The sequence below is a fragment of the Manis javanica genome, chromosome 3 (genome assembly GCF_040802235.1).
Source record: "Manis javanica isolate MJ-LG chromosome 3, MJ_LKY, whole genome shotgun sequence".
Classification (NCBI taxonomy): domain Eukaryota; kingdom Metazoa; phylum Chordata; class Mammalia; order Pholidota; family Manidae; genus Manis; species Manis javanica.
The window spans coordinates 46,649,594-46,674,537 of record NC_133158.1 but is presented as its reverse complement, the minus strand read 5'-3'; the positions used below and the strand labels follow the sequence as shown (position 1 = coordinate 46,674,537).

At 39.0% G+C, this 24,944-nt stretch overlaps 1 protein-coding gene across 17 annotated transcripts in view; it reads left to right on the top strand.

The window, feature by feature from the left end:
• Positions 1–24,700, top strand: part of DYRK1A (dual specificity tyrosine phosphorylation regulated kinase 1A) — a 151,488-nt gene extending 126,788 nt beyond the window's left edge. For all 17 annotated transcript variants that reach the window (XM_073231353.1, XM_073231348.1, XM_073231361.1 and 14 more), the window contains 3 exons: positions 13,566–13,872; positions 14,364–14,488; positions 21,464–24,700. In XM_073231353.1, the coding sequence (XP_073087454.1) occupies positions 13,566–13,872; positions 14,364–14,488; positions 21,464–22,084 (1,053 nt within the window). In that variant the 3' untranslated portion in view covers positions 22,085–24,700. The remainder of the gene's footprint in view (positions 1–13,565; positions 13,873–14,363; positions 14,489–21,463) is intronic.
• Positions 24,701–24,944: the final 244 nt, after the last annotated feature.

Here is a 24,944-nt window from a genome sequence, read left to right as displayed (position 1 = left end):
TTGTGACAGTCTTCCCAGGCTTTTACCCGTTTCTTAATGGGTTGTTTATTGAGTTGTTAAGAATTATTCAGATATCATGGATATGTCTTTTGTCACATATATGTCAGTATTTTTTCCAGACTGTGACATGACTGTTTCTTAGTGTTACTTTTGATGAGCAGAAAATTTTAATATTGAGAAAATAAAGTTTGTCAGCTTTTATTCATGAAATGAATAGTATTTTTTGTATCCTAAACAATCTTTGCCTTCCTCAAGTTTATGAAGATATTCTTTGTTTTCTACTAAATAAGTCTTTTGATTCTAGCTCTTAACAGTTTGAGTTCTATAGTCCATATTGAATTAATGTTTGGTATGGTGTGAGCTGTAGGAGTTCAAGTTCACTCCCATATACTTATTAGTAGTTGAACCAATAGTTGTTTAATAATTGTCTTTCCCTTTTCCTGTTGACTTAGAGTTTTGTCCACATGAATTTATCTTTTATGTGCCAGTCTGTATTTAGACTGTTCTCTAGCATTGGTCTTTCTGTCCTTAACACAGTCCCACAGTACTGATTCTTGTCACTTTGTCATAAGTCTCAAATTCAAATAGCATAAATCCACCAGCTCTTTTCTTCTTGTTTCAAAAAAAGTTTTTAAAAATTCTGTAGGTCCTTTCTATTTACATAAATTATTGGAACCTGCTTACAAATTTGTACCAAAACCTCCTTGGGATTTTGCTTTGGATTGCACTGAGGTTCCATTCAGAAGAATGGACATCTTAATAGTATTGTCTTCCATATGTGAACATGACTTATCTCTTTATTTAGTCCTTAGTTTTTCTCAGCAGCATTTATAGCATTTAGTGCAGAAAGCTTGTACATATTTTGTTGAATTTATTCTGAAGTTTTAATGGAGCTTTGATGCTACTTTAAATGTTACTATTTTTTAAATCTCATTTTCTAATTTATATTGCCAATATGTATAAATACAATCGATTTTTGTATACTAACCTTGTATCCTAAGCATCTTGCTAAATTTTTCTCTTCTAGTTTTTTGCTAGTTTGTTTTTTAGATCCTGTGGGGTTTTCTACTTTAAACAATCATGTCCTCTGCAAATGAATAGTTTTATTCTTTCAATCTCTGTGCTTTTCTTTCATTTTCTTATTTTATTATACTGATTAGGACCTCCATATGTTGAATAGTAAGGGTGAAAGCATACATCTTTCCATGTTCCCAGTGTTACAGGAAAGGCATACCCTCATTCAACATTTTAAGTATGATGTTAGTTGCATATGTTTTATAGCCCTCTGTCAGGTTGATAGAGCAGTTTCTGTTTTGTATTTTTTTTGAATATACATTTATTGATGTGTAATTGACATAAAAGTGCACATATTTAAAGTGTACAATTTGCTAAGTTTTGACATATGTATATACCCATTAAACCATCACCAAATGCAAGATAGTGAACATATGATTACTCCAGAAAGTTCTTTCCTCCTCCTTTATAACTATTTTTTCCTTATCATAGCAGTGATGCTTCTGACTATAAAACAGTAATATGTATCTCTGAGGATGTATGTATGTGATCTGTCGTGGCCTGAGATATGAGTTAATTTCCTATTCTCTAATTTTTTTTTTTTTGGTATCATTAATCTACAGTTACATGAGGAACATTATGTTTACTAGACTCCCCCCATCACCAAATTGCCCCACAAACCCCATTACAGTCACTGTCCACCAGTGTAGTAAGATGCTGTATAATCACTACTTGTCTTCTCTGTGTTCACATCCCTCCCTGTGCCCCCACACACATTATACATGCTAATCATAATGCCCCGTTTCTCCCCCCACCCCCCACTCCCCTTATCCCTCCCTTCCCACCCATCCTCCCCAGTCCCTTTCTCTTTGGTAACTGTTAGTCCATTCTTGGGTTCTGTGATTCTGCTACTGTTTTGTTCCTTCAGTTTTTCTTTGTTCTTATACTCCACATATGAGTGAAATCATTTGGTACTTGTCTTTCTGTGCCTGGCTTATTTCACTGAGCATAACACCGTCTATAACTTCATCCATGTTGTTGCAAATGGTAGGATTTGTTTTCTTCTTATGGCAGAATAATATTCCATTGTGTATATGTACCACATCTTTATCCATTGATCTGATGGACACTTAGGTTGCTTCCATTTCTTGGCTATTGTAAATAGTGCTGTGATAAACATAGGGGTGCATCTGTCTTTTTCAAACTGGGCTGCTGCATTCTTAGGGTAAATTTCTAGGAGTGGAATTCCTGGGTCAAATGGTATTTCTATTTTGAGCTTTTGGAGGAACCTCCATACTGCTTTCCACAATGGTTGAACTAATTTACATCCCCACCAGCAGTATAGGAGGGTTCCCCTTTCTCCAAAACCTCAGCAACCTTTGTTGTTGTTTGTCTTTTGAATGGTGGCGATCCTTACTGGTGTGAGGTGATATCTCATTGTGGTTTTAATTTGCATTTCTCTGATGACTAGTGATGTGGAGCATCTTTTCATGTGTCTGTTGGGTATCTGAATTTCTTCTTTGGAGAACTGCCTGTTCAGCTCCTCTGCCCATTTTTTAATTGGATTGTTTGCTTTTTATTTGTTGAGGTACATGAGCTCTTTATATGTTTTGGATGTCAACCCTTTATCGGACCTGTCATTTATGAATATATTCTCCCATACTGTAGGATACTTTTTTGTTCTATTGATGGTATCCTTTGCTGTACAGAAGCTTTTCAGCTTGATATAGTCCCACTTGTTCATTTTTGCTTGTTTCCCTTGCCCGGGGAGATATGTTCATGAAGAAGTCGCTCATGTTTATGTCCAAGAGATTTTTGCCTGTGTTTTTTCCTAAGAGTTTTATGGTTTCATGACTTACATTCAGGTCTTTGGTTCATTTCGAATTTACTTTTGTGTATGGGGTTAGACAGTGATCCAGTTTCATTCTCTTACATGTAGCTGTCCAGTTTTGCCAGCACCATCTGTTGAAGAGACTGTCATTTCCCCATTGTATGTCCATGGCTCCTGTATCATATATTAATAGACCATATATGTTTGGGTTAATGTCTGGGAGTCTCTATTCTGTTCCAGTGGTCTGTGGTTCTGTTCCTGTTCCAGTACCAAATTGTCTTGATTACTGTGTCTTTGTAGTAGAACTTGAAATTGGGGAGTGAGATCCCCCCCATTTTATTCTTCCTTCTCAGGGTTGCTTTGGCTATTCGGGGTCTTTGGTGTTTCCATATTAATATTTGAACTATTGGTTCCAGTTGATTGAAGAATGCTCTTGGTAATTTGATAGGGATTGCATTGAATCTGTATATTGCTTTGGCAGGATGGCCACTTTGATTATATTAATTCTTCCTAGCCAAGAGCATGGGATGAGTTTCCATTTGTTAGTGACCTCTTTAATTTCTCTTAAGAGTGTCTTAATAGTTTTCAGGGTATAGGTCTTTCACTTCCTTGGTTAGGTTTATTCCTAGGTATTTTATTCTTTTGATGCAGTTGTGAATGGAATTGTTTTCCTGATTTCTCTTTCTGTTAGTTCATTGTTAGTATATAGAAAATCCACAGATTTCTGTGTGTTAATTTTGTATCCTGCAACTTTGCTGTATTCCGATAGTAGTTCTAGTAGTTTTGGAGTGGAGTCTTTAGGGTTTTTTATGTACAGTATCATGTCATCTGCAAATAGTGACAGTTTAACTTCTTCTTTACCAGTCTGGATTCCTTGTATTTCTTTGTTTTGTCTAATTGCTGTCGCTAGGACCTCCAATATTATGTTAAATAACAGTGGGGAGAGTGGGCATCCCTGTCTTGTTCCCAATCTCAGAGGAAAAGCTGTCAGCTTCTCGCTGTTGAGTATGATGTTGGCTGTGGGTTTATCATATATGGCCTTTATTATGTTGAGGTACTTGCCGTCTATACCCATTTTGTTGAGAGTTTTTATCATGAATGGATGTTGAATTTTGTCAAATGCTTTTTCAGTGTCTATGGAGACGATCATGTGGTTTTTGTCCTTCTTTTTGTTGATGTGGTGGATGATGTTGATGGATTTTCGAATGTTGTGTCATCCTTGCATCCCTGGGATGAATCCCACTTGGTCATGGTGTATGATCCTTTTGATGATTTTTGAATTCAGTTTGCTAATATTCTGTTGAGTATTTTTACATCTACATTCATCAGGGATATTGATCTGTAATTTTCTTTTTTGGTGGGGTCTTTGCCTGGTTTTGGTATTAGGGTGATGTTGGCTTCATAAGATGAGCTTGGGAGTATTCCCTCCTCTTCTATTTATTTTTTGGAAAACTTTAAGGAGAATGGGTATTATGTCTTCTCTGAATGTCTGATAAAATTCCGAGGTGAATCCATCTGGCCCGGGGGTTTTGTTCTTGGGTAGATTTTTGATTACCGCTTCAATTTCTTTGCTGGTAATTAGTCTGTTTAGATTTTCTGTTTCTTTTTGGGTCAGTCTTGGAAGGTTGTGTTTTTCTAGGAAATTGTGCATTTCTTCTAGGTTTTCCAGCTTGTTAGCATTTAGATTTTCATAGTATTCTCTAATAATTCTTTGTATTTCTGTGGGGTCTGTCATGATTTTTCCTTTCTCGTTTCTGATTCTGTTGATGTGTGTTGATTCTCTTTTTCTCTTAATAAGTCTGGCTAGAGGCTTATCTATTTTGTTTACTTTCTCAAAGAACCAGCTCTTGGTTTCATTGATCTTTTGTATTGTTTTATTCTTCTCAATTTTATTTATTTCTTCTCTGATCTGTATTATGTCCATCCTTCTGTTGACTTTTGGGCTGATTTGTTCTTCTTTTTCGAATTTCGATAATTGTGACTTTAGACTATTCATTTGGGATTGTTCCTCCTTCTTTAAATATGCCAGGATTGCTATATACTTTCCTCTTAAGACTGCTTTTGCTGTGTCCCACAGAATTTGGGAGTTTTTACTGTGTTGTCATTTGTCTCCATATATTGCTTGATCTCTATTTTAATTTGGTCATTGAGCCATTGATTATTTAGGAGCATGTTGTTAAGGCTCCATGTGTTTGTGAGCCTTTTTTTGCTTTCTTTGTACAATATCTTTCTAGTTTTATGCCTTTGTGGTCTGAAAAGCTGGTGGTAGAATTTCAGTCTTTTTGAATTTACTGAAGTTCTTTTTGAGGCCTAGTATGTGGTCTATTCTGGCAAATGTTCCATGTGCACTTGAGAAGAATGTATATCCTGCTGCTTTTGGCTGTAGAGTTCTGTGCATGTCTATTAGGTCCATCTGTTCTAGTGTGTTGTTCAGTGCCTCTGTGTCCTTACTTATTTTCTGTCTGGTGAATCTGTCCTTTGGAGTGAGTGGTGTGTTGAAGTCTCCTAAAATGAATGCATTGCATTCTGTTTCCTCCTTTAATTCTATTAGTATTTGTTTCACGTATGTTGGTGCTCCTGTATTGGGTGTATATATATTTATAATGGTTTTATCCTCTTGTTGGACTGACCAGTTTATCATTATGTAATGTTCTTCTTTATCTCTTGTTACTTTCTTTGTTTTGAAGTCTATTTTGTCTGATACTAATACTGCAGCACCTGCTTTTTTTCCCGTTGTTTGCATGAAGTATCTTTTTCCATCCCTTGACTTTTAGTCTGTGTATGTCTTTGGGTTTGAGGTGAGTCTCTTATAAGTATCATATAGATGGGTCTTGCTTTTTTATCCATTCTGTTCCTCTGCGTCTTTTGATTGGTGCATTCAGTCCATTTACATTTAGGGTGATTATTGAAAGATATGTACTTACTGCCATTGCAGCCTTTAGATTCATGCTTACCAAAGGTTCAAGGGTAGCTTCTTTACTATCTAACCGTGTAACTTAACTCACTTATTAAGCTATTATAAACACAGTCTGATGATGATTTATTTCTCTCCCTTCTTATTCCTCCTCCTCCATTCTTTACATGTTGGGTGTTTTATTCTGTGCTCTTTTGTGTTTCCTTTGACGGCTTTTGTGAGTAGTTGATTTTATTTTTTGCCTTTAGTTAGTATTTGTTTGTTCTGCTTTCTTTGTTGCAATTTTATTTTCTGTGGTAACATCTATTTAGCCTTAGGAGTGCTCCCATCTAGAGGAGTCCCTCTAAAATACCCTGTAGAGGTGGTTTGTGGGAGGCAAATTCCCTCAACTTTTGCTTGTCTGGGAATTGTTTAACCCCTCCTTCATATTTAAATGATAATTGTGCTGGATACAGTATCCTTGGTTCAAGGCCCTTCTGTTTCATTGCATGAAATATATCATGCTGTTGTCTTCTGGCCTGTAAGGCTTCTGTTGAGAAGTCTGATGGGCTTTCCTTTGTAAGTGACGTTTTTCCTCTCTCTGGCGGCCTTTAATACTCTGTCCTTGTCCTTTGTCTTTGCCATTTTAATTGTTACGTGTCTTGGTGATGTCCTCCTTGGGTCCCTGGTGTTGGGAGTTCTGTGGGCTTCCATGGTCTGATAGACTATTTCCTCCCCCAGTTTGGCGAAGTTTTCAGGAATTTTTTCTTCAAAGACACTTTCTATCCCTTTTTCTCTCTCTTATTCTGGTACCCCTATAATGCAAATATTGTTCCGTTTGGATTAGTTACACAGTTTTCTTAGTATTGTTTCATTCCTGGAGATCCTTTTATCTCTCTCTGCGTCAGCTTCTCTGTGTTCCTGTTCTCTGATTTCTATTTCTTTAACAGCCTCTTGCACCTCATCCAGTCTGCTCTTAAGTCCTTCCATAGATTGTTTTATTTCTGTATTCTCCCTTCTAACTTGGTCCTTTAGCTCTCACATATTTCTCTGCAGGTTCATCAGCATGGTTATGACCTTTACTTTGAATTCTTTTTCAGGAAGATTGGTTAGGTCTGTCTCCCCAGGCTTCCTCTCAGCGGTTGTCTGGGTGATTCTCAACTGGATCAGATTCTTCTCCCTTTTCATGGCTATAGAGGTAGTGGTGGGCAGTTGGTGCATGTGTTAGCTGGGAGAACAAAGTCCCTTCCTCCTTTCTGGTCACCTTGCCTTCCTCCAAGCAGCTTCCGGTTTTATTTCCTGAGTTGCTGCAGACGGGGCAGCCATCTGGGCAGCCCAGAGCTCTGCAGGGAGGGGCAGGCACACCGAGTGCGCTCTTCTGCGAGAACAGTGTCCCTTTGCGCCCTGACCAGGGTTCCTCTGTCTGTGTGCACCGGCAGGGCCTCTGAGTGTGGCCTGGGCGGCTGCGGAGGAAGCTCTGGGCGATTGGTGTGGGCATGGCCACTCTCAGGCTCCTCCCCATTTATGGCAGGACCACACCAGAGCGTAAATGGACGGGAGGGTGTTCATCGCTGAGGGGCTTCAGAGCTGTGCTTCCTCCCAGGGGGCTGGAGTGCCTGAATTTCCCTGGGATTCCCAGCTTCTGGGCTGAGTGTGCTGGGACATTTCCTTCCAGCAGTGAGGCCCCTGTCCCTTTAAGACTTTGAAAACGTACTCGCTTTTCTTTTGTCCCAGGGGTGCTGGCTTTGCGGACCTGCTCGCAGATTTTACTGTTCCGTTTCCCTAATATCCAGCACACCACGCAATGTGTGTCTGCGCTCCCAGTGCAGATGACTAGTGCTGGGTATTTAGCAGTCCTGTGCTTCCTCTCCCTCCCCGCTCTGACACCTCTCCTCCTGTTGGGGAGCCAGGATGTCGGGGTGCTCTGGTCCTGCTGGGCCGCAGCTTGTATCTCACCCCCTTCATGAGGTGCTGAGTTCTCGCAAATATAGATATAGCCTGGCTGTTGTACTGTATATTCTCGTCTCTCTTTGAGAGGACAGACAGAGCTCTTGGCATGAGCCAGGAGGGGACAAGAGAGCCCGTGGTGGTGCATTGTCTTGGGGTTTTTAGGCAGTTGAGGATATTTGGGAATGTGAAAAAAGCTTCAGGGTGTGGACTTTAATTTTAATGCAAGTAGTAGGTGTTTAGGATTGCAGGGGAGATGGAGAGAGAGCTTGGTTCGGAGGTAGGAGAAAGCCTGGATATATGGGATCTCTTTCCATTTGCTCGTGCGCTCACAGAAGTTGTATATGTCACGGAAAATTTTAGGATCTAAAGATCCATTGTGGGGCCATTTAGACTGATTGTCCAAGGGATATTGTGGGCAGATCTCATTACATTAACGAACAAGCTTAAAAGGTTTGAGGTCTGGTGTTTTAAATTACTGACTAAGCACCCTAGTGGTGAATTTGTGGGAACGGAGGGGCCAGATCCCATGGTGAGAATGAGACTGTTCACAGGTTGCTGAGACATTCCAGAGCTATTGAGAAGGTCACAGAGAAGACCAGACACAGTTAGTGGGTCGTCACCACCTCTAAGGGAGCGGTTGAGGTGGAAACGCTGAGGAGGCTGGGTACCTGGTACCAGGAGTTTACGAGTAGATAAATGGAGACTGGGCTTCAGTGAATGAGGATTCTCTCCATGGGGAGGCAGAGAAGGGTCGACTATGGGGATCAACTGTGACTCTGAAAGTTGTGTTTGGGGGTGCCCCTGTCCCAGAGGAGCCCTTGGGGGTGTCAGACACACAACTGTCACTTCCCAGGTTCCAAACTGACATTTAAGTCGACCATGAAGGGGAGACTCACCAAATTGAAGGCTGGTGTTGGGCGAGAAGACAAGCGACTGGGGAAATGGGCAGTGAGCCCGTGGAGGAGGATCGGGCAGTGAGGGTTCCCAGAGCAGCTCAGGTTCCTGGAGGAAGAGCAAAGTCAATGGGAGAGCCTCATCTAAGTCATGGTACCAATGAAAGGATATCTCACTGCGACCCTCCTTACCCTGAATGACTCAGGAGACACGGGCCCACACAAGAGATTTTTTTTATCTGTAAGAGAAAGTGGCTGCCCAGAGAGAGAGAGAGAGAGAGAGCAGTAGTGTGGTGCAGAGCATTGTGTCTTTTGTAGGGCTGTTTTGTATTTTGATAGTTGTTTTTTTTTAGTCATGAATGGGTTTTAAAAGTTGTCACATACTTTCTCCTGCATCTATAGAGATGATCATATGACTTTTCTCCAGTTATGTGGTGAAATATGTTAATTAGTTTTTGGAATATTAAGGTCAACCTGTGATGATTCACACTTGACCTTGATGTACTATCCTCTTACATATTGCTGCTGGGTTCAATTTGCTGGTCTATTAGTAGAAATTCTGTTTCTTTGTCATTAAATGGATATTTGCCTAAAATTTTATAATACCATCAGGTTTTGATCTCAGGTTATGCTGGTCTCAAAAACTATTGGGAAGTATTTTCCTGTTTTTTCTGAAAGAATTTGTGTATGATAGGCATTATTTCTTTTGTAAAATGTTTCATGAAGTTCATTGATGAAGCTGTAAGGACCTGGGATATTCTTTGTTAGGTTATTAATTATAATTCATGTTTCTTGATAAATATATGACATTCATACTTTCTTTTTCTTTTGGATCAATTTTGGTAGCTATGTATTTCAAGAAATTTACTTCTCATCTAAACTGTTGGATTTGTTAGCATAAAATTATAATATTACATTATTATTCTTTTAATTTCTAGAGGATCTGTAGTAAGTCTCTTATTCTTGATATTGGTCATTTGTTTTCTTCTTTTTCTCCCTATTACTCTTGCCTAGAGGTGTAGCAAATTTATTAATTTTTTTCAAACAATCAACTTTTGGTTTTGTTGTATGTTTTGTTTTCTGTTCTAGTTTCTAGTTCATTGATTTTGCTCTTTATTTCCTTTTCTTCTCTTTACTTTTGGTTGAGTTTGCTTTTTCTAGCTTCTGAAGGTGGAAGCTTAGGTAATTTATTTAAAACTGTCTTCACTTACAGCATTTAATGGTATAAATTTCCCTCTAAGCACTGCTTTAGCTGTATCCTCCAACTTCTGATGTTTTATCTTTATTTAACTCATTAGTTTTTAAGCATTTCTAGTTTCACGTGTGATTGCCTTATTGACCTGTTGTTATTTAGAATGATATAACCTAATTTCAAAATATTTGAGGATTTTTCTAGATAACTTGTTACTGATTCCTAATTCAGTAGCAGTCAGAAAACATGATTTCACTCCCTTAAAATTCAGTGACACTTGTTATATGACCTACCATGTAATTTGTCTTAGTGAATGTTCTACATGCATTTGAAAAGAATTATTATTTTTTGTATTTGTTTAGTGTGTGGTCTACCAATGTCAGTATAGGTCTGGTTATTTGATACTTTTCTTTACGTCTTTTACATCCATAAAGGATGTGTCTGTGTATATTTGTTCTATTAATAACTTGAGAGAGAAGTGTTAATTTCAGTGAGATGTTTGGACTTGTCTTAATCTGCCTTTTGTTTTGTTTTTTGAAACTCGTATAGTATTGCTTGACTTCATGATAAACTCATTCCATCATGAAATGTTCCTCTTAATCTATCATCTTTTATAACCTATTTTGTTTGATATTATAACCAGACCAGCTTTCTTATTATTAACATTTTCATAGTATATATTCTTTCTACCCTTTTATTTCAAGCCTGTCTATCCTTTTATGTGTAAAGCATGACTTTGTGTACAACATAAGGTTGAGTCATGCTTTTTAATCCAGTCTGGTGGTCTTTTTCTTCACAATGAGTACTTAACCCATCTAATTATCAGAGCTTCAGGTTTAAGACTGTTGCCTTTTGTCTGTGTTCTAGTTGTCTTAGCTGTTCTTTGTTCCGTGTTTCTTCTTTCTTGCCTTCTTTTAGGTTAATTGAGTACTTTTTGGTGTTTGATTTCATCTCCTCTGTTGAATTTTTAGCTATCTCTCTGTTGTTTTAAGGTATGCATCTTTAACTTAGCAGTTCAGCTTCACATCTGTATAAACCATATAACCACCATGTGCTTTTATCTAACCCCTTCCATCTCTTTTGTACTTGCCATATATCATTTCTGCATTTGTTATGACTCTCATAACACGTTGACTTTTTAAATAAAAAAAAATGACTTTAAGATAAAACTACATAAAACATAAAGATAATAAAAATATCTTTTCTATTTACCCATGTAGTTTCTACACTTCCTCACTTCTGGTATTACATGTTCCTTTTGCCTGAAGAACTTCTTTTAAAATTTTATTTTACAGTGAATAACTTACGCTGATGAATTATTTCAGCAGTTATTTTCTTAAAATACCTTTATTCACCTTCTTTGGAAAGATACTAATGATGGATATGGAAATTTCCATAGTAAGAAAATTTTAGGTCGACATTTCAGCAAAACAAAAGAGATGTTATGACATTGTTGAAAGATGTTAATGACATTGTTTTCTGTATTACATTGTTTCTAAGGAGAAGTCAGTGGTTTTTTTAATCACTGTTCCCTTTATATAATGTTTCTCCTTCTTCCCCCTGGCTGATTTTAATATTTCTCTTTTTGTTTGATTTTTCAGCAGATTGATGTTAAGTCCCTAGATACAATTATCTGTATTTATTTTTCTTGAAGCTTGCTAAGTTTCTTGGATCTGTGGGTTGCGGTCTTTCATCAATTTTTGAAAATCCTCAGACATCTTTTCAAATATTTGTTCTGCTTCCGTTATTCCCTCTGCTTTTTCTAATGGCCCCGTTAAACGTATGTTACAATGCTTAATACTATCTCAGAGGTCTCTGGTTTATTCAGAGACCTGTTCTCCTGTTGTGCTTTAGTTTGTTAATTTCTTTGCTCTGTCATCTAGCTCACTGATTTTTTTGCCTGCTGTAAAACCATTGAATAGATTGATTCATCATTTCTGATAATTGCCTTTTCTTTAGTTCTAGCATTTCCACATTTAGATTTGTCCTTTTTTTTAAAAAAATGTCTTCATTTTTTCTTCTGAGATCTCCCGTCTGTTCATACATGTTGTCTACTTACTTGAGCTAAATTCTTTAAATTCATAGTCATTTCAAAGTGTTTGGCTGCCAGTTTTAGTATCTGGGTCATTTATGTGGGTCTTCTATTTGTTTTTTTTTTGTACTTTATTATGGACCCATTTTTATTTCTTATGTCTGGTTGTTTAAATGTATGCCAGACTTACTGTATTTAAGAACAGTTGAAATGGAAGTAAATCTTATTTCCCTTCACAAAGAGGAATGTCTCTTATCCTTTCAGGCCATTAGAGTAGGACTGAGTCTGTCTCATTTGTGGTTTAGCTGACTATGAGCTTTGTTTTGTTTGCTTGACTTAGAGTCTACTTTCTACTGTTTAAGCAGTGTTGCTGGAGCTGGAAAGATCGCTATACACTATTGCCCAGCTAGCAGTCCACTCCTGACTTTCTGCATCTCAGGCAATCTATGTCCATCTTGCTGCTCTGCCTCAAGCCTTGCAGGTCCCTGGGGAATCCTGTTGGAGCTCTTCTGCCTGCCCCCATCCTTCAGCCTATCTATTCTGCCTACCCACACATAGCTGTTAGAAGTTGGTTCAGAGTCGGGCTGGGTTCTTTTTGCTAGATCTATGGCATTTGCTCCTTCACCCACATAGGTCTCTTCTCTCCTAGGAAAGACTTTCCATCTTCTAGAATCTAGTTAGTTCTGATTTCTTTAGGTCTCAGCTTTCTGATGGGTTTTTAAAAAGCAATGATGTTCACTGGGAGAACACTGTAGTACAGAGAAGGCACATAGTGAGTCTGTGGCATCTTGCTGCACTGATGGACAGTGACTGCATTGGGGTATGGATGGGGACTTGATAATATGGGTAAATGTAGTAAACACATTGTTTTTTCTTGTGAAACCTTCATAAGAGTGTATATCAATTGTACCTTAATAAAAAATTAAAAAGAAAAAAAAGCAATGATGTTGTGGCTAATCTGCCTGGCTTGTTTTAGCTTTTAGAATGAGAGCAGTGGTCTCTTGTGAATTTCTACATTCGAACTAGAAGCAAAAATTCAGTGATGTTATTCTGAGTAAATTCAATATTCATAGGTATTTTACGGGTTATCCTATTACCTCTTAAAAAAGGAGTTTTCAGAAAATCTCAACACATGTCAAGGTAATTTATTATTAAATTTACTATCTAAAAGGCATAAACAAATTTGCTTTTAACTTCTTTATCTAAATATGAACAGGTAGGGTTAGACCAGTGATTCTTTTCTTGGGGCAATCAGGATGGCTTTAATGAGCCACTGTTACTGAAGGAAGTGCACCAAGTTCTCAGGTGCATTAGGCAGAAAAGAGGTTCAGAACCGCTGATCTGGAGCAGAAGTCAGCACACCTCCTTTATAAGGGAGCAGATGGGAAAGGGTTAGGCTTGGAGGCCTTCTGTTGTGTATTCTTACTTGGTTTTGTTTGTACAACCTTTAAAAATATAAAAACCATTCAGAGCGGAGGCTGTATAAAAACAGGCCCTGGGCCAAGCCATAGTTTGCTGACGCTTGAGCTGCATGATCTTCTGCAGTCATTTTTGGTCTCAGTATTATTTTGGACTTCTCTAGCTACAGTGCATTTGGAGTAACTACAGTGTATATGTGAAAGTGCAGAGGATCTAACTATAAAGTGTTGTTTTTAATAAAGGCCTCAACATACAATATACTTAAGCATACTTGAAATTATGTAGGCTTTTACATATTCAATCAGATTTAGAGAAAGCCTTTTTATCTTTCCTCTCTTCAGGAGTATAAACCACCAGGAACCCGAAAACTTCATAATATTCTTGGAGTAGAAACAGGAGGACCTGGTGGACGTCGTGCTGGGGAATCGGGTCATACTGTAGCTGACTACTTGAAGTTCAAAGACCTCATTTTAAGGATGCTTGATTATGACCCCAAAACTCGAATTCAACCTTACTATGCCCTGCAGCACAGTTTTTTCAAGAAGACAGCTGATGAAGGTACAAATACAAGTAATAGTGTGTCCACAAGTCCTGCAATGGAGCAGTCACAGTCTTCGGGCACCACCTCCAGTACATCTTCAAGCTCAGGTCTGTTCTTTTGATACGAGATGAGGCTTTGAAATGTTTACTATTTTTTTTACAAAGTGGGGGATATTTTGAAGTGTTTTTAAAATTTCCTAATAGGGTGGGGAGGAATTACTTTACCTAAATCTGTTCTTTGTAGTTAGTAAAAAAAAAAAAAAAGATCACATCCCCCAAGCTTACTATGCATGTAATAAATACTGCTTGGTAGTTGGAAACAAAACTGTATTAACCAGAATTTTTCATTGTTTTGTAAGTAGAAATACTTGAGTTTTCCTTAACCAAACTTGATTGTACTTTAGTTCAGTGGTTGATGGGAAAGAACATTGTCAGAGAACTGGGAGACTTTTCTGATATACTTGCAGGTTAATACAGGTATTCTTGTGACATACTTTCTGCTTTAACATCATAGTTTTGGAATATACATAGTTGGAGAACGTGTCCTTGAGCAGAATTAACTTTAAACTCACAAGTGTTACTGTGTTATGCTACTTAAGGTGGATCATCGGGGACGAGCAACAGTGGGAGGGCCCGGTCAGATCCAACGCATCAGCATCGGCATAGCGGTGGACACTTCACTGCTGCTGTCCAGGCCATGGACTGTGAGACACACAGTCCCCAGGTATGCTTCTGTGTCGACATATGTTCCTGTCCCCTGCCGTGCCCAGGGTTAGCAGTTTTGGATGTCACATGCCTTTAGAATGATTATATCATGTACTCTAAATGTTCAGAGCTTCCTCATTTATAAGGAATTCTGAAGCACATCTTTGCAAATTACTTCCCCCTTGTTTAGAAATAGCTAATAACCAGCCATTGCTCCAAGTGTTTTTTTTTTCCTTTTCTGTGTTTAACCTCATTTACTGTATCAGCATTTTGTGCCTTACACTGTTTGGATTTTCATTTTTCATTGGGACCTGAGACTTCTTGGGTTAGGTAACTTCCCTGGCTCTTCATCTTAATTACCATATTCTCCTACCCACCCCACCGCATGATTTTTTATCATGGATAGTCCTTGATTCTGAATCAGTTTGAGGTTTGGTTTATCATCCATGTTGTTTTGTTTTGTTTTTTTGGGAGTTTTTAAAGGTTTTTGTTTCTTCAATTTTCAAACCTGTTGAAGATTTTTTTTTATAATGGGATAAAGCAGATGGTGATAGTAAACATATTTATTAAACATTGTAAAATAAGTAGGTAATTCATATTGAGTGCTGCATTGAGGTGTTTTCTAATGAGAGGCCAGTGTATTATTGGATGAGTGAAGTAAAACTGATGTTGGTGCTCATCAGCCCCGCCTTGTGACTGGGGCTGCTGGGTGCTGACGGAGAAGAGCACACAGGTGGATGTTCACCTGTCCTTTAATATCCCCCAGCCTCTGCCCAGCCATCTGATGTATTCCTCAGGTCATCTCCCTTCCATCACTAATAATACTAATAATTGTTTCAAACTTTTCTACTCTTCCGAGAAACCTGTGACTCCCTCCTCTGTTCTCTGTGCTGTGTAAGGAAGAGTCTTCAGAAGAAGGCACGTCCGCGCTTTGTGTTTCCAGGTGCCTCACCCAGCCTGGAGTGCTGGTCCACTTCTCTGCCACCCCCTTTTCAGCAGAGGCAGTGTGTTCCTGTCTGAGGCCAGCTGCCTTGGTGCCCTGCCCATGCAAGGGCTTTGCCTTTTGTCAGTTCTCATGCCTGTGCTTGCAGCCTCTTCTATCCATTTTTCTTCCTGTTATCATCCTTTCTCGGCCTGGCTCATGTCTTTATTGCCTTGCATTTCTGCTATTGTGGGTTCAGTTTCTTGGCCCTTTAAGAACCCTTTAGCCTGCTCTAGTCGGCCGTCCCCACCCCCACCCCCACCCTCCACTGGGAAACCGTTCTCGCAGGGCCACCAGCAGGCGTTACTGAGGAGTCCAACAGACGCTCCTGGCTTTTCTCATTCCTCAGCTTTGTTGGCGATGCCGACTTCTCTGCTCTGTGAAGCCCTGTCCCTCTGGTTTCCTTGACAGGATGCCTCCCTCTTCCCCGACTCTGGTTTTTCCTTCCCTGTCTCCTTTTTTGGATTCTCTTCTGTGCTCCACATTAATATGGTATTCCTCCTTGTGCCCTGTGTCCTTTCTCTGTCACCTTGCACACTTCTTGTTGACCTCACCTGCTCTTACCAATGACTGCAGGTACCATCTTGATACAAGTCACTCCTGAATCTTTATTTCTGACCTAGACTTCAGTCCTGAGCCCCAGAGCATTTATTTCTAATTGTTTACTCTAAATATCACTTTGAAAGTCTGCACAGCATGACACTGAAGATGCATCACCTAAACTGATGCCATCATTTTCACCTCCATCACAGCTACTTTTCTTTGTACCAATGGCCCTAAATTTACCCATTTGCTACCATCATACAGCTGGGGACTAGGGAGTTAATCCTTGGCTGCTCTCTGCCTCCTACCCCACATTGAATCATATAGTAAATCATATGGCTTGTGAGTACATTTTTATTCGACCTCACTGCACCCCATTGCTACAACCTTCTCTAGCCTATCTCACTGTAAGGAATATTCTAAATGGTCTTCTGGCATCTAATAAATTTACCAGTCCCCACACCATTCTCTTCTCTGCAGGCAAGTGAATTATCAGTAAAGCAGTCTGATGTGGCTTTTCCTTCCTTTAAAACCAGTGGCTTTCTCTTGTGTTTAAATAAAATTCAGACTTCTTAAGAAAGTTTCGGTGCTTGCCATGATTTACCCTCCCTGGGCCATTTGTCCTTTTTATTTGCTCTGGTCTTCCTGTGTTTTCTTTCATTTTTGGAATGCACTGTGCTCGCACATTTCTCACATATACAGCACTCAGTTTAGAACACTCTTCTTCCCTCTTTGCTTTGGTCACTACTGTTTCTACCTCAGGTCTATTCTTTAGAATGAGTTTCCTTCCTTCTTTCCTCCCTCCAAATACACGGAATACTAGCAACACATAAAAATGGACCAGGAGTAGTATAAGACACTTGTGTACCTCTCACCTGTATTTAACAGAGGTCAGTATTTTGCTTTACTTGACTCAAATTCTTTTTTATGTCATTTTTGAATAGTCTGTGTAGTCGACTACATGGTTAAAAAATAGTATGAAAGAGGATTCAATTAAGTCTTCCATGTCTTCTGGTCACCTAATTTCTAAACCAATATTACTAGTTTTTTGAATCCTTCTTGAGATATTTTATGCATATACAAGTACAAACATATACAAATGTCTGTTCTTTACCTTTGTATAAGGCGTAGCATATACCATACACACTTTCTCAAATCTTGCTTTATACACACATTTTGGAGCTCTTATATCAGTGTATGGAAAGCTTTTTCTTCTTCTTTCTTGTCACACAGTATCCCATGTTCAGATAGTCCATGAGTCATTTCTGTAGTCCCGTTAGGGACATATGGTTTATTTCCAGTCTTTGCACTGTTAAAGGATGCTGTAATGCTGTGTATGTATGTCATTCACACATACACGATTCTCTACGATACAGATTTCTGGATATGTCATTGGCAGGTTAGGGTAATAGGATATGTAATTTTGATCATTGTTGCCAAATTGCCCTCCATACAGTTTAACCAGCTTAGCATGCACTGACAGTTTGGAAAAAAAGTGTGATCACCTTTGATCAATCTGAAATGGAAAATGGTATTGGGCAGAGTTTCATTTTATTTTGCTTATTCCTTCTCATGCATGAATTTGAGTAGTTTCATTGTTTAAGAGTCATTAGTATTTCCTGGGAACTTTCTGCTGGATTGTTCTCAGAAGTATTTCTGGGAGTTTGGTTCTCACACCACTGTCACTGAGTATATACTTAATGATTTGTGCTAGCTACTGGTAATAGACAGGCTTTACCTTCCTAGTGTTTAAAGTGACACATTAAATAAACAAAAGAATCAAATTAATAGAAATTGCAAGTACCACTGATTGATACAAAGAAAGTAAGATGGGATAATGTGATAGAGATGACTGTTGGGTTCAGTGTATTAATGCAAATGGACAGAAGGTAAATCTTCCAGATTGATAGCCTAAAGAGAATGAAGTTTCTTTTTTATGTGACAGTCCTGAGTGGTTATTGAGGTCAGTAACATGCTCTCCCATGTCCCAGGTTCCTGCCATCTTGTGGCTCCCCAGTCCCTTAGGGCCTAGTTATCTTGGTCATCCAGCAAGGAGAAGGCTGTGGGAGCTATTTTGTGGGTCAGGTCTGGCTATGACATAGAAACTTTCATTCATATTCTGTTGAATAAAATTCAGTTACGTGGCCTTACCTAAGTGCAGGGGAGGCTGGGAAGTGTAGGGCAGCCATGTGCTCAGAAAGAATAATATATATATATTTTTATACAATGTTTTTTTATTAAGGTATTATTGATGTACACTCTTAGGAAGTTTTCACCTGAAAAACAATGTGGTTACTACATTCACACATATTATCGAGTCCTCCCATACCCCATTGCAGTCACTGTCCATCAATGTAGTAAGATGCCACAGATTCACAATTTGCCTTCACTGTGCTACACTGTCTTCCCTGTGACACCCCCACACCATGTGTACTAAACTTAATACCCCTCAATCCCCTTCTCCCTCCCTCCCCACCGAGCCTCCCCCATCCCTCCCCTTTGATAACCGCTAGTTCCTTCTTGGAGTCTGTGAGTCTGCTGCTCTTTTGTTCCTTCAGTTGTGTTTCGTTGTTATACTCCACAAATGAGGGAAGTCATTTGGTACTTGTCTTTCCCCGCCTGGCTTATTTCACTGAGCATAATACCCTCTAGCTCCATCCATGTTGTTGCAAATGGTAGGATTTGTTTCTTTCTTATGGCTGAATAGTATTCCATTGTGTATATGTACCACATCTTCTTTATCCATTCATCTACTGATGGACACTTAGGTTGCCTCCATATCTTGGCTGCTGTAAATAGTGCTGCAATAAACATAGGGGTGCATATGTCTTTTTGAATCTGAGAACTTGTATTCTTTGGTAAATCCTAGGAGTGGAATTCCTGGGTCAAATGGTATTTCTATTTTGAGTTTCTTGAGGAACCTCCATACTGCTTTCTATAATGGTTGAACTAGTTTACATTCCCACCAGCAGTGTAGGAGGGTTCCACTTTCTCCACATCCTTGTCAACATTTGTTCTTAGTCTTTTTGATGCTGGCCATCCTAACTGGTATGAGGTGATATCTCATTGTGGTTTTAATTTGCATTTCCCTGATAATTAGCAATGTGGAGCATCTTTTCATGTGTCTGTTGGCCATCTGAATTTCTTCTTTGGAGAAGTGTCTGTTCAGATCGTCCACCCATTCTTTAATAAGGTTATTTGCTTTTTGGGTGTTGAGGCATGTGAGTTCTTTCTATATTTTGGATGTTAACCCTTTGTCGGATATGTCATTTACAAATATATTCTCCCATACTGTAGGATGCTTTTTTATTCTCCTGATAGTATAGAAGCTTTTTAGCTTGATGTAGTCCCACTTGTTCATTTTTTATTTTGGTTCCCTTGCCCAAGGAGATGCGTTCAGGAAAAAAGTTGCTCATGTTTATATTCAAGAGGTTTTTGCCTATGTTTTCTTCTAAGAGTTTTATGGTTTTATGACTTACATTCAGTTCTTTGCTCCATTTTGAGTTTACTTTTGTGTATGGGGTTAGACAATAATCCAGTTTCATTCTCTTGCATGTAACTGTCCAGTTTTGCCAACACCAGTTCTTGAAGAGGCTGTCATTTCCCCATTGTATATCTATGGCTCCTTTATCATATATTAATTGACAATATATGCTTGGTTTTATATCTGGGCACTCTAATCTGTTCCATTGTTGTGTGGGTCTGTTCTTGTTCCAGTACCAAATTGTCTTGATTACTGTGGCTTTGTAGTAGAGCTTGAAGTTGGGGAGCTTAATCCCCCCAGCTAGTCTTCCTTCTCAGGATTGCTTTGGCTATTCAAGGTCTTTTGTGGTTCCATATGAATTTTAGAACTATTTGTTCTAGTTTGTTGAAGAATGCTGTTGGTATTTTGATAGGGATTGCATTGAATCTGTTGATTGCTTAGGCAGGATGGCCATTTTAACAATATTAATTCTTCCTATCCATTAGCACAGGATGTGTTTCCATTTATTGGTATCTTCGTTAATTTCTCTCATGAGTGTCTTGTAGTTTTCAAAGTATAGGTCTTTCACTTCCTTGGTTAGGTTTATTCCTAGGTGTATTATTCTTTTTGATGTGATTGTGATTGGAATTGTTTTCCTGATTTCTCTTCTGCTAGTTCATCATTAGCATATAGAAATGCAACAGATTTCTGTGTATTAGTTTTGTATCCTGCAACTTTGCTGAATTCAGATATTAGATCTAATAGTTTTGGAGTGGATTCTTCAGGGTTTTTTATGTACAATATCATGTCATCTGCAAACAGTGACAATTTAACTTCTTTCTTACTGATCTGGATGCCTTTTATTTCTTCGTTTTGTCTGATTGCCATGGCTAGGACCTCTAGTACTATTTTGAATAAAAGTGGGAAGAGTGGGCATCCTTGTCTTGTACCTGATCTTAAAGGAAAAGCTTTCAGAAGAATATATTTTTTGTGGACATCTTGTAGCTTCTCCCCCAGGAGTTAGGGCAGAATTGGCCAGAGTGGTCAGGGAAAACTGGCACTGAAATGGCAAGTAAGAGGCATCAAAGTAGAAATTAGGAATCAGAGTATTATAGGCTGAAGGAAACAGAGTACAAAAAGCCCTGGGGTACTTGAAAGAAAATGACCAGGTGGAGAAACAGAAAGACAGGTGTGATTGGAACCCAGATAGCAAGAGGAAGGATGGCTAGAAGGTTGGAGAAATGACATTGACCATGTTATGCAGACCATTGTATAGATTTTGGATTATTTTGTTTTTCTAAGTGCAACAAGAAGTCATTAAAGGATTTTAAATAGGGAAGTGATTGGATTGTATTTTTAAAAGATTTCCTGTTCTCTGGAGAATGGATTGAAAAAAGGCAAGGATGAAAGCTGGGAGTTGATTTAGGGGGTCTATTTTCTTTATTAGTGGTCTGGGACAGGAATGGTGGTGCTGGAGATGGAGGGAAGAGACCAGATGTGGGCTCTGTTTTGAAGGGAGACCCAGTACTTGCTGATGGTTTGGCTGGAGGAGTTGTTGAGCAGTGGGATGGAGAGGAGTGCTTTTATTGAAACAGAGATGAAGAGAGGAGGGGCTTTAGGGGGAAAGTGGAGAATTCCTTTCAAACCTGATATTTACACTCTGGCTCTTTCCAGAAAAAGATTGCTAACCCCTGGCATAAAACCAATGTTCCCAAAGAAAGAAAAGTGGCCAGTGAAATCTGTGGGCCTATTTATGGGTATAACTTGCCAAAAAACTACAGCTTTCATAATAAAATATTTTTTTCCTTGCACATACGTGGAATTCTACATCATAGAACTATCTAACACATTATAAGTTTCCAAAATGCAGTACTGTAAGGAAGCAATTCCGCCTGTCTGATAATAGTAGTAAATGCTGGTGTTGTGGCTTTTGACTAAAGATTAAAGTTTGGTCAGAAATACTCTGAATAAACAATACTCTAAGTCCTTTTAAAATCTTCTTACAGGTGCGTCAGCAATTTCCTGCTCCCCTTGGTTGGTCAGGCACTGAAGCTCCTACACAAGTCACTGTTGAAACTCATCCTGTTCAAGAAACAACCTTTCATGTAGCCCCTCAACAGAATGCATTGCATCATCACCACGGAAACAGTTCCCATCACCACCACCACCACCACCACCACCACCACCACCACGGACAACCAGCCTTGGGCAACCGGACCAGGCCAAGGGTCTACAATTCTCCAACGAATAGCTCCTCTACCCAGGATTCCATGGAGGTTGGCCATAGTCACCACTCCATGACCTCCCTGTCTTCCTCAACTACTTCTTCCTCTACATCTTCCTCCTCTACTGGTAATCAAGGCAATCAGGCCTACCAGAATCGCCCAGTGGCTGCTAATACCTTGGACTTTGGACAGAATGGAGCTATGGACGTTAATTTAACCGTCTACTCCAATCCCCGCCAAGAGACTGGCATAGCTGGACATCCAACATACCAGTTTTCTGCTAATACAGGTCCTGCACATTACATGACTGAAGGACATCTGACAATGAGGCAAGGGGCTGACAGAGAAGAGTCCCCAATGACAGGAGTTTGTGTGCAACAGAGTCCTGTAGCTAGCTCGTGACTAAATTGAAACTTGAGTTTGTTTCTTGTGTGTTTTTATAGAAGTGGTGTTTTTTTCCAAAAAACAAAGTGCAAAGCTGCTTGCATCAGAAGGAGATTAACACACTGAACCGCTACAAGAGGGCAAAGCTGACTTTTTTTTAACTTGAAAGATTGCAAAGGGACAATGAAGTTTTTAAAAGAGCCATGTCCAAACCCATCTCCACGGATAGTTCAGCGGTGTCCTCTCTTTGCCTCCCCCAGCCCCCACCCCCCATCCCTGTCGTAGTGGGGTTTTGTCTTTCTATTCCACAAAAGTTAACATTCAAATGTTGGTCTTGGTCATTTGCCAACTAATTTTAAAATAAAAAGGCACTGCACATAATTTGCATAAAGGGCCCCATGAGGGTGTTTTTTCCTTTCTTGTTTACCTTTTTTCCTTTTTGTTTTTGTTTGGTTTTGGGTGGGGGGTGGGTAATTTGGGTTTTTAAGTCCGCTAAACACACTTGGGCACGGAATGCAGTACTGTAAGGAAGCGGGACCTCCAGCTTACACAAACACCACCTTCAGCTGTGCGGAAGGGACCGTTGTGTTGGAGTTTGTAAGGCGTGGTAAGCATGCTGAGTGGCGGGGATCAGCACTCTCCTGTCTGAACCTACTGAGGAGCAAAGCAGCAATTACACGGGATCCTGTGGGTCTCCTGTTGTAGAGGCCACAGTACGATAGTAACAGGATGTGACTGGTCTCCTAACCAAGGTGCACTGAGAAGCAATCAACCGGTCAGTCATGGCCAGTCCTGGGGAGGTCTGAGTGGTGGTCTTTGGGATAACCTTTGGCCTTATGGATTTGGACTCAGAATTAGAAGAGCCTACCATTTCAGATGCAATCACTTTCGGACATGCTTTTGCAGACAGTCCTTAATGCTGAAAACACAGAGAATGGGTAATTCAAGAGGCCTTTCTTTTAAAATAGACTTTTGTGACCCACTAATTGTAAGGTATTGCAAGGTCACTTTGCGTGTGTCATAAGTTGACTTCCTTATTGGTTGAAGGTCACAGAAGTAGTGGTTTGCTTTGATGGAAATAGCTACAGCTGTGTCCCTTCCTGCTTTTTACTTTTTCTTTTGCTTTTTCTCGGCACGTGGTATCTCCACCATTTCTTCTGCACAAAGATGTCTTCTGTTCATCCTGAACATTTTTTAAAAATGCAGAATTTTATGTGACTGCTTTTTTGCCTCACAATTATGCTGTGAATTTTACAAAAATTTATTTTCTTTTTTGATAATTTATTGTACCAAAGCTGTTTTTATAGCACATAGATGTCTGTAACCAATAATGTAGCAGTTCTGCACTTTGACACAAGGTGTAACTAGACCATTTTTAAATGTCAGTTGAAAATTATGGCTGTACTATTGCTTAAACAAAACTGGAACTGTTGTTGAATCCATAGCCAATACATTTACAGCAATCTGTGTACTGAACATAATAGATTGACATCTAATTCAAGATTACAACATCTGTTACATTCTAAAATGTGTTCAGGCTTCTGAAGGTAAAGGGACACTGGATCCAGAAGCTATGGAACCAGCAGTTGATTCTTGTATTCCTGATTAACCTCCTTGTAAACTTGAAAGCAAGACCTTGATTGCACCAGCAGGTCCAGAATATGAGTGTGATCAAAGCAAAACTCTCATGTGCGACCTGAAGCTAACAGGCTGGAGTTTAACAGGTGCCTAGTTTTGAGATTATGCTGCCTTAATGTAACACAGTCTGGCAGTTGCTAAATTTGTGTTCCCATTTTAAATTGACCAATTTTATGGTGTTATATTTTGAGTGATTGAATTGGGAGAATGAAGATAAGCAAATTACCTGTCCAGGATCAAAAGAAGCCTAGAAAAGAAGCAGTAATCTACCTCTGCCAATAACCCTGTTCTAAACAACTCAGCAGAACACCACGTTGCTTTTTATTGGTCAATTCCATGTGGCTGATGAGGTTGATGTTTTCCGAACAAAAGCAGGTTTTTATATGTAACAGTGATGAAAGGCTTAGAACTATATGAATGGTAATGGGAACTTGGAAATACCATTTTTATGAACCACACAATTTTTTTGTTGTTAATCAGGAAATCCATATTTATTTTGTAATCAAATGTCAAGCCTGTGGATGATTTTTGAACTTGGTAGTTCATGAAGGTTTACAGTGAATCATAGGATATCACCTTGAGTATAGCAATATCAATAGGCAGTCAGAAGTTACTGCTGCCGAGGAACAGAAGGTGAAGATGCTATATTGGTCAGGTCATTTTTTTTCTGTGCTGGTTGCCACATCTTAGCAAGCACCAAAAAATGAAAGCAAATTAAAGTTTTTAAACCGCTATTTACATAAAGGAAATCGTAAAACCCAATGCTTCTGCATACTGTGTTATGTTACAGTCCAGTTTTGTGTGCTTTACTACACGGTTTGGTTACAGGACTTCTGTGCATTGTAAACATAAACAGCATGGAAAAGGTTAAATACCTGTGTGCAGATTGTAAGATCTGGTCCGGACTTGCTGTGTATATTGTAACGTTAAATGAAAAAGAACCCCCCTTTGTATTATAGTCATGCGGTCTTATGTATGATAAACAGTTGAATAATTTGTCCTCAGACTCTTTACTATGCTTTTTTAAAATTAACTTAAGAAAATGTAAACACAGTAAAAATCTTCCTATGCAATTAACCTGGTCCAGGTAATGGTCTGGTAGGTATACTGCGTGTAAGTTGAGTCAAATGTGTAAAAAAGAAAATAGTAGTTACACTGACATAGGCTTCAAAAATCTCAGAAGATAAAAACTGCAGGTTTAACAGATCATTTTGATTTTTAAAATGGACTGATTGTTTAT